Source organism: Oryx dammah, unplaced genomic scaffold (assembly GCF_014754425.2).
Source record: "Oryx dammah isolate SB20612 unplaced genomic scaffold, SCBI_Odam_1.1 HiC_scaffold_1, whole genome shotgun sequence".
In the NCBI taxonomy this organism is placed as follows: Eukaryota; Metazoa; Chordata; class Mammalia; order Artiodactyla; family Bovidae; genus Oryx; species Oryx dammah.
The window spans coordinates 27,158,396-27,173,341 of NW_024070185.1; the positions used below are offsets into that span (position 1 = coordinate 27,158,396).

The 14,946-nt window shown below is 38.5% G+C and overlaps 1 protein-coding gene across 4 annotated transcripts in view; it reads left to right on the forward strand.

Annotated features, from left to right (window-relative positions):
• The window catches only part of BNC2 (basonuclin 2), a 480,757-nt gene that overhangs the window by 304,472 nt on the left and 161,339 nt on the right, over nt 1-14,946 (forward strand). For all 4 annotated transcript variants that reach the window (XM_040237854.1, XM_040237863.1, XM_040237881.1 and 1 more), the window contains one exon: nt 7,831-7,933. In XM_040237854.1, coding sequence (XP_040093788.1) covers nt 7,831-7,933 — 103 coding nt within the window. The remainder of the gene's footprint in view (nt 1-7,830; nt 7,934-14,946) is intronic.

The following is a 14,946-nucleotide window of genomic DNA, read 5'->3' on the forward strand; positions in this document are numbered from 1 at the left end:
ACTACTCTCTAGCTTCAGAGGATGGACTTCTCGTTGCAATGGCTTCTCTTGTGGAGCACAGACTCCAGGGTGTGTGGGCTTAGTAGTTGCTGCTCACAGGCGCTAGAATGAAGGCTCTGCAATTGTGGAGCACAGCCTTAGATTCCATGCAGTGTGTGGGATCTTCCAGGACCAGGGATCGAACTGGTGTCCCCTGCATTACAAGGCCAATTCCCAACCACTGGACTACCAGGGAAGCCCCCAGCTTTCTGTCTTGACCTTGTTGTCCACTGTTTACATCGGTAGCATCTACACCTTGTAGTGGCTGTGGCCTGACCATGTCTTTGTAAGTCTCCTGACTCAGCTACAAGATTAATAAGGAATCTTTTATTGAAGGCTCAATAAACTTCTTTATTTCTAATTTATCGTACCACCAGCTAAGATATATACTGTTGCAGTCCTATTGTGTGAATTTGTTGATGGGTTTGGTTAAGCAGACAGGATAACTTCATTGCTTCTTATTTGCTGTTGTCACTACTGTATTACGAACAGCGGCATTTACATTGCAGTTTAACACTCTGTGCACCCATACACCCTATAATCACTGATAATCACTTGTGAAGTCTGTGAACATAACTCATTCAAACTCAGATCTGTACATTTCCTTGCATAAATGCAAAAACGTACCCACCTTACTATAAGTATTTATTTATATTAATAGTCTCATAGAGTTAGATAAGACTTTTCAGGTTGTTATAATACCTCTTTATAGGATATTTAAATTCAGGGGTCTCTTGCTCAGTGTTCTGTGTCTATCCAGTTCACATCTTCTTGCCTTGTTTTGATACCTGATTATAAAACCCTGAAGCACAGCAGGTGTAAATACCTTTCCTTTTGTCCTATGTTTTGTAATCAAGTAAAAGTAAGTTTCTTATGTAATTGTCTAGTTCGTGTTAGTCATAAGTAAGCTCAGAAGTCTTTTTTCATGCAAAAAAAATGTCATTGTTCGAGGTGCAATAACTTATGCAAATTTCAGACACTATGTTCTTCTACAAAGATGGTAACATAGAGATTTTCCGTGTCTTCGCCAAAACTCAACGTACTTCTCTTGGAAGTTGTTTCTTTTCAATTAGATCATGAATCAGCCAGGTGAAAATGAAGGAGAAAAAACTGTCCTGAAAAGTATACAGGGGGCTATTTTCTGACTTAATTACCATTACTATCATGTGAGTTCTTTAGAATCTTTATGGCAGTGCCTGAAGGACTATACTATATTGGGTTCTCATATATAAGCTGTATTCACGCGTGTGGAAGTCCATCTTTCTTTGGTCATGTATATATGATTACTCTTTTCATCCTTAGTGTTGGTAGCTGTTACTTTGTAGTTCCTGCAGTGTATTCCGAGGCAATCATAGAATAACTAGTTTCCAGATTCATTGCAGGTACTTTTTTATTCCAGATTTTGTATTTTTAAGATAAATGTCTTTGAAGGACATTTTTACGCCAAGTAAAAGGTTTACTTGATCTTTGGCACCATACATACCTTTTCTTCTGGTACTTGTGTGTATGTTCAGAGATGGGTGATATATGCAGTGATGATTTAATGAGTTAATTATAACATAGACTGTGTTATATGTATCCTCATAGAAGGTTGGCTGATCTTACCTATTGATCGTACCTCCATGTGATTTCCAAAGTAGAAAATTCGTTTAAGAAATTTGTTCTTGTTAAAAATAAGAGGCAAACCATGTCACTGATCAGCATTATAGCCAATTAATTTGTGTGCCTAGATTGTACCACCCAAGTTTATGGGAGAAACTGCTGGGACAGATGAATGCTGAATTAATGACTGAGTTTTTCAGTAATTCAGTTTTAGTGCAGGTTATGTACTTAACTCTTTAACATTTAAAAATCATTCTAGTAAAACTTCATAATCCAAGTTGTAAATCTTGGTATTCTCTCTAGAAATGAATAAGGAGAAAGTGGACTTTAAAAGGATTTTTAGTTATACACGGACTGTTTGGCCAAGTTAATGAACACTTGAGGAGGTCTCATGGCAACTGGTTTTTCAGTGTGAAAGACAAAGCCCAGAACGGAAGTTAGTCTTACTTTTTAGTGGGGCATTTTTGAAGGGGAGGTTCTCTGTGATGGCTCCTTCAGAATGTGTCTTACGTTTCTACATGCCCTGTGACCTTATTTTACCTTTTGTTATTCTGTACTAATAGGTAACTTCTGTAAGTGTTCCCAAACAAGGAACAGCTAATAGGAGATGTATTAATTAGCCTCGTGTATAGTTCTTTTGTGGAATACACTAAATATTAATATTAGCTGAAGCCCCATTCTCTGCTTTCCTGAGGAATGTCATTTGGTGAGAAGACCGATGTTCAGTTCACATAAATTTGCAGAGTTCAAGCCAGCTACAAGTATAATAAAGCTAAAGATACTTTAGCTTTAGTGATTACAGAATCTCTTATTTGAATAGGTCTTTGGAACTCATCCAGAATACTTGCAAATGCACTCTTAATATTCAAATATGAGAGTGTTACTGACTGAAAGTTGATTAAATATTTTTATACTAAATTGGTCTACTTTATTAATTTTAGGTATACTTTTGAACTTGAATATTTATAATTTACTGGTTTCAGCTGTGTATCTTCTTTTTTTTAACAACTTAAAAAGGTATTGGAGTATGGTTGATTACAATGTTGTGTTAATTTCAGGTGTACAGCAAAGTGAATCAGCTGTAAGCATACATATATCCCCTTGTATATCTTCTTTCTATAGTTAATGGAAATAAACTGATTAATAATTGGGAAATCCACCCTATCATTTAAGAGATGTGTAATACCTATATAAACATTTTTTAACTCCAGTATTAAAACAAATAATGATCCCTGTCATGCCCAATTTAGAGGATTATAGTATGAAGAAAGTGGCATCATATATGTCAAAGTGTTCATTTACTCATTAAGACTAAATATGTATTAAGCATTTACAAGGTGTGGAAGAAATACATTGGGAAGAATCATAAGGGAAAAATAATTCAGAGGTAAAATGTGGAAAGTTTGTTGAGGTCATAAATGGTTTCTGTCTTTTGAGCTTTTGTTATCACTAGACAAAGAGCCATATGCTTTATATTATTTCATTTGAATCTATTGACAAAGTTGTGGTGTTACTAGTATCATTTTATAGATGGGAAAGAGACTAAGAGATTGATGAAATTCTTTAAATGCCTTTTGAGCACCTTTATTTGCCAGTATACATTGTAAGCCCAACATATGTCACCCTGCCATTAAGGAGCTTAAATTTTAGAGGGGAAGACATATCTTAATCAAATAGCCACCCAGATACACACACACACACACACACACACACGTGTGTGCATGTTCAGTCACTCAGTTGCGTCCAACTCTCTGCAACCCCATGGACTGTAGCCCACCAGGCTCCTCTGTCCATGGGATTTCCCAGGCAAGAATACTGGATCGGGTTACCATTTCCTTCTCCAGGGGAATTTCCTGACCCTGGGATCGAACCTTTGCCTCCTGCATTGGCAGGCGTTTTCTTTACCACTGGTATATATAAACTAGGTTATGAATAAGTAGTACAGATAAATATAGTCTTCACAACTGTGGTAAGTGCTGTGACACTTGTGGAACAGGAGACTAATGGGGATTTTGCCTTGATCAGGAGATGAGAGCAGCTGCTCTGGAGGATGGAAGTAATATTTGTGTTGAAAGCTTGAAAGTGAAACATGAGTTAACAGTATAGAGTGGTAGTGGATGGTGGGCAGGTGGAGGGGCTCTGCCCATGGCTGCCTGACCGAGTGGGCGGGAGAGCTCCCACTGGATCTGATTGCTGTGACTTCAAGTAAGATCCTGAGTTAGCTCCACCGCAGTTTCCTCCTCTGTGAAAGAAAGGGAATACTAGTACGGACCTCATGGTATTTTCACGGAGATCTAATATTTGTAAGTATCTGGAAATGACAAATATCCAGCAAACCTTTGCTATTAATAATAAAATATTAATATTGAATATTATATTCATTATAATATTACATTAATTATATAAATATTATTATTATTAATCATTAATGGCTTGCTGTTGTAGATAAATTTTTATGTCCTGCCTTTGGTGGAAGAAAAGACAAAGTTGTAAAGAGCGAGAAACGATCCTTCTCAAACCTCTTCAGGGGCTTCCTTCTGTTCTCAGGGTGTCTCCTCGGAACCCACTGCCCAAGAGCTCTGACTGTCAAATCCTTGAGCATAGAGATTCACTATGCATTTCCTTCCACTTAACACAGTACTTGGCTCTGCAGTGATCGGTTTTGCGTAGTGATGATACTTGAAGCTGTAGGAGGGGATGAAATTGCCAAGTTAAAGAATGAGAAGCCTGCCTGTGAGAAACACCTGTATTTATTTACAGTGGAGAGAGAGTGAGAAGCTGCTGCCAAAACACTAAGATAGTTTGTCTCTACAGTCCAGGAATGAAGGAAAGTTATGCCTTAAGCTGCCTTGAGGTCTCGGAGAACAAGGAGACTAGAAAAAGGGACCAGATGTGATGAGAATATCCCTCTTGGAGAAAGCAGTTTCAGGACCGTGTGTGACCGAATCCAAATTATAAAATTAAAATGTAGGTGGAAGCACTGGGTGGTGGGTGCATGGATTTTTCTTTCAAAATATCCATGGTAAAGGTAAGCAGAAAATTATTCCTTTTATTTAAGATGTAGAAAATTATTCCCTTTATTTAAGAACTTTTGTTCTTGTTCTTGGGCTGTTGGAAAAGCTGATCATATTGAAATGGAGGAAAGAGTTTCACGGCATTGGATGAGGTGGGATCCTGGAGGTGTGGAGGGGTTGCTGGCTTGAGTTGGCCAGACCTGCATAAGGTCCTGAATCTATAAGGAGGAACAACCTGATCAGATCGTCTCTCTTCTCCTGCTGTCCCCTTTCTGTCACTTCACTATCATCCCTGATTTTTCTGTAGTTGTGGGTGCCCAGCAGTGAGTGGGAGACCTAGTGTATTATTAGCTCCATAACGAAATGAGTGTGATCACCAAAATGAAGGCTTCTCCATCTCTGCTCTTCCCAGCTCTCTCCTCATAAAGTGTATACGTTTTGAGGCTTAACTGGCTTGGATAGCTTTATGATAATTTATGTTTTTGAAGTGTGGGTGAGTTGGCAAGTGATCACATTGGTTCTGTTTTGTTCTGAATAAATAGTATGTCAAACTTTTATGCTGTTTCAAAAATGTTATTTAGAGTAAAACTTCCTTTGAAGCCACAATAGTCTCGTATTCAAAATATTTATTTAGACCATATTGTTTAAGTATATATAATTCCCTTAAGGCACAATTGTAGTCTATATAAATCTGGATTTAAAACAAATAAACCTTCTGGAATTCATAGAAATACAAAATGGATATTCCAGTGCTTAAGTGTTTATATACAAAAGGAGTTGAGGTGTTCCAATGTTTGTATGTTTAGGTACAAAAGGAGCAGAATTCATGAAAAAGGATGATGGTACAAAAAGTTTTAATTCCCAAGTGTGGCAGACGTATAAAGTTATTTAGGAACAGAAAAATATTTGAATCATAAACTAGTTCTGAGTAAATGAATGAATAGTTGAACCAGTAAATAAACAAATATACCTAAAATAAAGCAAATCTACAAGTCTCTTAATTTGTTTTGTCCTGAATATAACTATAATTAAAATTGAGGAAAGTGTATTTTAAAACACAATGTAAAATGAGGCTATTTTTGTGAAATAATAAAATGTTATCAAATTAACAATTTAAAAGATGTATGTCTTTGGTGCCTGAATTAACATATAGTTCTTGAGAAACGGTCATTCTTAGTTTTGGTCATTCTTTATTTTGGTAAGCAGAGTTATTTATTTATTTATGTTTAGTGTTTATGAAAATTCTGTTATCGTATCTCAGATTATATAAATATTTTAATGTCAATCTGGTTGCTGTATCTGAATTTATAACTGAATAGTGCCCTGTTTTTTGTAGAAACACTGCCCTCTAAAAAACTGTTTGGGGTTTGTTTTACTGTAGCACAATCAAACTGAGTTTCCTAATGAACATGCCATTTAAAGACACTCTTTCTAACCTGGAAGGTTCTGATGTATTGCTTGGTCAGTTAAACTACTGAATTTGTTATAAGAAATTTGGGGAGAAATAGTTTCCCTTCTAACCTCCAGATACGTTATTCTTGTTGTGTCAGCATTTCCTTTGCTCTCCCTGTGTCTTATTACTATTTCCTTTATTCACTCACACACACAGCAAAGTTGTACAACCTCCTAATATGTAATTGGACTGTTGACACTGGAAGAAAGACCCTGGAACATCAGACAGACGGTACCCTTGCCTGTTGTTCTTGCAGTAATAGAGGAGCAAACTAGGGTTAGAGGTGAAGCAAGAAAGGAGGCTACGGCTGCGACTCTTAACACTGAAAACTGAATAAGGACCTACAGATTTAATGTTCATTAGCAAAAGAGAAATATTTTAAATGTGCTTGATCTAAAGCATGGGAAACAGTAAAAGCCCATTCAGTTTTATTCTCTGTAAATGGAATTTGGCTCAACCATGTTAACAATATCTAAAATACTGTCTGTTACAAATGAGACAGTTTATATAAAAACCCAACTGGTTCCAGGAGTATGAGCGTCTGAAGCTGTGTAAGTGGGCAGAGCTTTCAGGTCCAGCACTGCAGTTTCACGTAGCCTCATGCCTCTCCCTCCACCCCCGCCCCACCGCCAAATCAGTAATTATTGATTGCATCTAAAGCTGTAGAGAGATCTTTTCCTGGCAGTTCAGGTAGTTACAGTAGATTGTTAATCTGTGAATGGTTGGACAAAATCCCTTCTGTCTTCAGAATTTCCATGCAAATTAGGACTAAATGTATGAGATAAATTTATTAACTGTAGTCCTGGAGCATAGGTCAGCTTTAGCACAATTCTTCAGCCTAGGTTTTTAATCTATAAAAAGTTACACTTCATTAATGTTAATTTCCTAGGGATTCACTTTAAAATGTAAACTGATGAGATGATTTTTAAAGGTACTTGTAAAGAAATAAAACGTATTTGAGTGTGTCTTCCAGCGTTGTATAATATAGGTGAATTGTTCCAAATATCGAATATTCACGTAAATGTCTTTTCCTATTCTACATCTGATCTACAAGCAAATTTAAACTTATTTTCTTACATCATTAAAATAAAGAGAGGGTTGTTTTGCATTTTTCAAAATAGGAATGCAAATGGAATTAATATTTCAAGGATGGAAAAAATCAAGGAGTTAGGAAGTGATAAATGATGCCAGAAATATGATGGATGTTATTGGACCAAAAGGAGTGTCTTTCAGAAGGTGTCTGAGAGATTGATAAAGCATTTCAATCAAACACTACAGAAGAAGAGTCATATTCTGTTAATATTATTTGTATATCATGTTTTATTTTCAGCATTTCACTTGTTATTGTATAAGAGTCTGTATCTTTTGCACTCTTGTCAGTGAATATTTGGTAGTAGCAATCTTTTTTTCTCTTTCAGATCTCTGGTATTACAGAGCCAGCATCTCATAGAGTAAGAGTAAGGCTCACTCTTATACTGTTTAGTCTGTGCTTCCAATTTAAAGCTTATCTATGAATGGCAAGAAACATCCTATTAATGAATCAGCTTTGTTTTCTAATATGTTTTGGTAAGAGATTTTTGATGGTTTCAAAAAATTTCTCTAAATCTCTCCAGGCCCCTAAAGCTGTTAAAAATGGGAAGAAGGTGTTATTTCTTAAAATGCTGAGGAAGTAGGGTCCCTTTTGAACAGACGCTGATCTTTTTTTCCTCCTTTCACTCTCAGGCCATCCGCTGCACACTGGTGAACTGCACATGTGAGTGTTTCCAGCCGGGGAAGATTAACCTGAGGACTTGCGATCAGTGTAAACATGGCTGGGTGGCACACGGTGAGGAAAATCTGGACTTTTCTCCTTGCTCTTGTTATGTTCGTGTAAGCGTGTGTTTTTTTTTTTTTTTTTTCCTTTTAGAACCATCACTGGCTTCGAGAAGAGAAGGGTCAGCTGTTCCCCAAGTGTTAGCTCCCATGTAGCCTGCAGCTCCCAAATAGCATATTCTTGGCTCCCAGAAGCAAGGCCAGGCGGGCAGCTCTCAGCAGAAGGGCTAGATGTTTATAGCACAGTTGGGTTCTGAGTGAACGCAGCAGCAGCCAGCAAGCACCAGGCCCCATGGAAACTCAAACATACCACAGTTGGCCTTTCAGGGCCGGGACCTCAGAGGCGAGCTGGCAAATCCTTTTTGCTTGAGGAGAACTCCTCCATGACTGCCTACCCTTGTCATCTGCTTTCGGGGCAGAGTTGATCCTCCCAGATGTTAAATTTTGTATGGTCTTAAGGTGAGTGAGTGAGTGAACGGGAACATTATTTGACTGGTATCTGAAAAAAGAATCCGTAAATACCCCCTTTCAGCATGCCCAGGGATTGGAGGAGGCTGGCTGCTGGTGGAGGGTGAGCTCTGCATAGGTGTGTGTTCCGGGCGAGGGTGACCCAGGGCCACAGCTGGAAGTGCAGAGGCTCCTTGCCAGATGCACAGAGCTGTCCCATCCCTGGGCCTTGACCAAGCATTTAACTGTCCTCTGTCTGGTTTATGTTATTTATGTTGAGGCCAGAGGAGACTTGGGAATAAGCAGAGACATTTTCTTTACTTCCTGGACAGTAGAATCTTAAAAGATAGGTAATGTTTATAGAAGAAATCCTGGCTTGAGATTTTTTTGACAGCCTTGGGGGATTGGCTCTTAAGTGGACATATTCTTCATTCCCAAGCAGTGCCAAATATCCAGTGGGTTGTATTTTTATAAATGTCATGTTATTCTAGCAAGATCTGAAGAAAGGACACCGGGCCATGCCTTGAAATGCCTTCAATTTATCATGTATCTTGCTTGCTGGGGGTGTGTGGGTTGGCATTGTGGACACATTTCAGCCCTGTGTCTGTGAGAGAGAGAAAAGAGGTAGAAAGAGTAGTTAGTATGGGGGAACATACTAGAAGGCGTGTGCCTGGCAGACAAAGCCACAGTCCTCCAGCACCTCCAGGGAGGGAACTGGTTCCTGCTTCATTAACAAGGCCAATGTCTGTAACAACTCTCAGTCCAGTTCTGGCCAATATCTGTAACAATTCTCAGTCCAGTTCCGAACAACGTTTAAGCTGCTGTCAATTTTGTTTGGAAGTGACTGTTTGATGATTTCTTCTCCTTTCCTACAGTAGTCTGCTTGCTAGGACTGCTGTAACAAAATGCCACAAAGTGGGTGGCTTAGACATTAGAAATTTATTTCTGCACAGTTCCGAAGGCCAGAAGTCCAAAATCAGGATGGTTCTGTTCTGAGGGTTCTCTTCCCGGCTTGCACACGGCTGCCCTCTGGTTGTGTGCTCTCGTGGTCTGTGCCCTGTGGGGGGGGCACACCCGTGTTGCCTCTGTGCATCCAGGTTCCTCTTCTCATAAGGACACCAGTCATGTTGGGGGAGGGCCCAGCCTGATGGCCTCACTTGTCTCCAAATACAGTCACATTCTGAAGCACTAGGGATGAAGGCTTCAACATATGAATTTGGCGAGAACACAGTTCAGTTGATATCACCAAGTATCCTTTCGCACAATATGTTTGGCTCTGCCAGGTAATAGCTTATGTCCCGAGCCCGTTAAGAGTCTTGGAGACTAAAAAGAAAAGCAAAAACGAAAGAATCCGGCAGGCAGTGTGGGGTCAAATCTTGGCTCTACAACTTTGATGGCACATAGGTCAAAATCTCTGCATCTGAGTTTTCTTGTCTGTAACAGAAGGTTAATAATACCTGCCTTGTAAGGTTATTGTGAGTATTGAAGATAAAATATATGAAGTCTTTAAAATAAATAATACATGTTAAAAGTAACAAACTGGACAAACATGAGCAATAAGGAGGGGTGGGGGGCAGTCATTAAACAAAGGACTTTTCATTCATTCCCTCTCATTTTTTCCAAAGCCATCTTGCATTACCATCATCTATCTACTGTGGTAGCCTTGTGAGTATAAAAGTTTACTGTGTCACCGGTTTATTTTATCTGTCTAACTTCCACATGCATATTACATTAGTAGTGTAATGGGGAGGGAAAAGCAATATTTCTTCCTTCTTGAACAACATAAATTATCCCCAGCCACTGGTTGTTTCTAAGATTTTCTGAGGGATGTGGTTTTTTCCCCAAACTTGAATAAGGTTATTTCTGTTACATCAGACTGGGCTTTTCCTAGTGTGCCGTTAGTAATCTTGTGTTTCTGGTATATTAATTTCGAAGTTTCTCAGTTCTAACTTTTCCTCACCACTGTTATCACCTTGACCTCTCCCCCCGCCAATAGCAACATGTCTGTATACAACTCACAATATGTACACACAGATACATATCCCATTCTTCCCCCATATAGTAGGACATATATGACAGCGAGGGTTTGGCTCTTAGCTTTTGAGTTGGCAAAGAAATGAGAGCATCCACTCTTTTTGCCCTTAACATTTCAACTAATTGCTTCACTCTCTTCCCCTGCACAGAAAACTCTGAAATCATGTCTTCAGTTATTTCTGTTCAGAGGTGAGGCACAGCAGTCTCTCTGGCTGCCTTACTCAGGACATTATTCTTTATGTGGGACAAGAAGAAAGTGACTTATTTTTACTATGGTGTGATTTTTCTGTGAAAGTGGGTAGAACAGCAAGCAGTAAGACTACCAAAATACATCTCATATAATCATTTCACCATAGCACTGAACATACTCCACCAGTAATTGTACCATAAAAAGTTAACATTTGCCATTAAAAATAGCTAAATGCCAAAATCAGGGGTTCTTTACAAAAAAGATGAATTTTTAGAAATTTGTTGCCTGTTCTGAATTAATGTCTTGCTAATCTTCTTTGTTATCAGCATCTTCAGTTTCTTCACAAGATTGTGGATTTCATAGGTTATTATTCACACACACACATACACTCTCACTTTATAGCCTTATAGATTGTATCTTAAATCTACTTGAATTAGTGACTTTAGTTGCTTTACAAAAATTTTAAGATGTCTTAAAAAATTAAAAGGCATAATGAATTCATCATATTATAACACCTGAACTTTGAAATTACTCACTGGGCATGGTGCTATTCACAGGTTACTTCCTTGGAATCTTAGCACCATTGAGTTGAGAGGGGGGAACCCAAAAATGATTCCTTGACTACCAGGAGGCATTTCCCACTGAATTAATGAAAAGATTCCCTGCTCTTTTTCCCCATTAAGGAATTTCAGCTTGTGCACTTTGATAATAAAAGCAGGGCTTTATTGATTTTTAACATTATTTAAAACAAGTTCTTGTGGGGTATAGGTTGTCCGTACAGACAGTGTATAATAACCTGGCATTTTCTAATTCTGCCATATTTCACAGTCTTTGGTTAAAGGACTCCAGCATACTGCTACTTAATTCACTTAACAACTGTTTTTTTTTTCCTTCCTCTCTTTGCATTGTCTTTTCTGTGTTTTTCCTTCGTTTTAAATTACCAGAATGAGTCTTGCAAAAAATTTTAAATACACATTTTCTGCAAGTTTAATTTTTCTTGGTTTAACATTATCAGAATAATGTATCGGCATCAGAGCAGTAATAGACTTCTTTACTGATGACATAAATGTTTGGGTTGGTCAAAATTTAGGACATGACGTTTTGACCCTTTCCCACCATACTAAGCTAATAATTTTGCTATTCACAGCATTGAAGCTTCAGGCAGAGAATTTTAAAAAACACTCATTTATCTATTTGGTTGCACTGGGTGTTAGTTGTGGTACTTGAAATCTCTAGTTTTGGCATGCTGGATGTAGTTCCCTGACCAGGGATCAAACCTGGGCCCCCAGCATTGGAAATGCAGAGTCTTAGCCACTGGAACCCCAGAGAAATTGCTCGGCCACAGATTTTATATTGTTGTTGCTGTTGTTCGGTCGCTAAGTCATGCCCAGCTCTTTGTGATCCCATGGACTGCAAGCTTCTCTGTCCTTCGCTATCTCCTGCAGTTTGCACAAACTCATGTCCATTGAGTTGGTGATGCCATGCAACCGTTTCATCCTCTGCTGCCCCCTTCTCCTCTGTTTTATACAGTCTTACAAATCAGCAAGTATTACTAGTATATACCAAGTAGTGGGCAGGCGGGAGTGGAAAGAAGAGTGCTTTATTTCATCAGTCTCCTCTGAGGAACCTGCTCCCAGCAAGAAGTGTAACTAATCAAATAAACCCTGTTGCCTTTGTGATAAACTGGAGGTGGGACATAAAGGTTGAGGGCTGCTGTACTAAATGAGTTTTAGTATTTATTATTTGCAAATTAGTTTTAATGTATATAGTCTAGACAATGACTTTATTTCTGAATGATTAAGATAAGATATTCTACATGATTTTCAGACATTTAATGATAATCTAGGACAACTGGAAAATTATTGTTTAAAATAAAAACTTGATGGGGTATATTTGATTTCATAAAAGAGGTGGGCAGATTTTAGAAAGATTATTTAGAAATTTTTTCCTTGGTGATATCAGTAATTTTTACTTCTGACAAAACTCACTTGTTAAAACTACCTTAAAAAAAAAATCCACTGTTTCTTGGGATGTTCAGTAAAAATTTTCAAGGGTAAGAGGCTTGATGAAAAAAATTTAAAAGGTACTACATAGCTTAATGAACCCCATAGTAGCTTGCTTGGTGCAGGTTATTTTCTTTATGGAATACTTTGACTTTAAATACTTTAATTATTAGCTCAACAAGCCAGCTGTTTTCCCGCCAATATTGAAACTATTCAGAATTTTTAATGTAAAATGAACAGGCTTGGCCTGTGTCATCTGGACATCAGTGACGAGATATTTATTGAACATATATCATTTCTAAAGTATTGGGCCAGGTATGCTTTGATTCTTTAGTTCTGTGCCACAGGAAATGATAAGCAGTATAAAGTTAATTTAGTGTCATCTACCAACCATCTTTATGGTTTAATGTACTGCAAGACTTAATATTCATATAATCCATTAATTTCAAGTATTTCTTTTTTTGTAATTCACTGGAAGTAATTTCTCTTTTTTTTTTTCTCAGCATCATTGAATTTGAATTCCCAGCTCTTTACTAGATATGTCTTATCAGAACAGGGGTATTTATAGAGACACTCACCCAAATAGAAAATATAGGACATCCCATTAAATTTGAATTTCAGGTAAACAGTGAATAATTTTCTAGTATAAACACATACCTTGCAAATTTAGCTGAGTGGTCCTGTGTTTTTGCTAAATCTGGCAAGCATACACCTAAAAGAAAACCCTAGTTAGGCTTCATTTGCATAATTAAGTCCCAAATCAAGGCTATTGGTTCTGAGCGTTCTGTAATCAAAAACCTTTTGATTATGTCCGTCCTACATTTAGAATCACGAGATCACAGTATTCTGTTTAGGGATACCGCAGATTTGTTGGCTGCACGGTACTTCATAAGGATTTAAGCAGGGTGGATCAAAACCAGTAATTTTTCATTTTATTCCATGAAAGGTCACATGTCTTTATTATTTGTCCCAGTCTGTGCTCTTCTTATGAATTGTCTAAACATCTGTGAAAGTAGTTTATCCCCAACTGTAGCTCTGTAATATTCTCCCTGACTTGAGTCCAGGAGCCAGTGTAACTAAGTATAAGCTTTCCTTTTCCACTCTCTGTTCTTCGCTAGCCTTCTAGAAGTCTTCTATCAAAAGCAATAACGCATGACACTTCTGTGACCTCATGCTCACTCTGAGTAACACAGCAGCAGTTCCTGTATGATCATTTGTAAATTTCAAGAGTAAGAGAGGAGAGTGAGTAAAACAGTGTCCTCTGACAAAGGAAAATAATGCTTGCAGATACTAACCAGCAAAGAGTTGGCCTCCTTCTTATAAGACCTTCCCAGCAAGACTGAATTTTGCTTTGGGAGAGAATTGTTAAGAGGAATATTTAGGATTAGATGAAAAGAGTAAGAAAGGTTCTAGCTTGATACCTCAGCACCGGGAAATAAATGCAGGCTTCACCATGGCAGTGACAACTGATCCTTTGGGAGGAAGTAGGTTGCCGTGCCTCTAGGACTTTCCTTAGAAACACGAGGATGGAAACCCCACTGTTCTCTTCCCTTGGTGCACTGGTTTGGAAAAGGTGGGAATTAGTGGAATATCTGCTAAAAACAATTTGTCTTTGTAGAAGACTTGGTTCTTCCCCGATGGTGACCCTGAAACCTGGCTTGCCTAGCTGAAGGATTCTCTTTCAGTCAGGGAAACTAGCTCTTAGGTGCCTCCCAGCTCTGCCTCCATGCTCTCTCTGTGGACAAAGTCCTTGAACATCTCTCCACTTATTTTTATTTTAGAGAGCAAACACAAGGCCGCTTTCCTGCCTGGCACATGAGCCATCTTTGCATGACCTGAGGGCACCGTGCCCTCTTGTGCTTCTCCCCTTCACTCCCTGATCACAGTTGATAAGCTTGAAAAGGAGGACACCCTCACAAACTTGACGGTTCGCTCCTTGATTCATGGCATTAACTATATTCTTATTGCATCCCTGAACTGCTTGTTTTGATTTGTTTCTCAGCCTGCTCACCTTTGGAACAGTGCTTTGAACTCTGATTTTTTTTTTTTTTTCTTTTCAAATCACAGCACAAACAGTGCCTCCCCTTCAAAGTCCTGGGCTCTCTGCCTGTTAGCTCCCCAGATGTTTTTTTCTAGCTCCATTTTATTCAGACAGAAACATAAGGTGGATCTGATAAATCCTGACCTCTAAAGTGTACAGTGCAGGTCCCCTGCTAAGGACTTTCCAGGAAGGAAATGGAGATTGAAGCTACAGAGCTGGAGCCCCAGGGTCTGAAGAAGCTTCGGGTACACAAATGAGGGGAGTGGGCCTGAAGACAAAAGGAGGTAAAGCTGCAGCTTTGTGTAAGTTCT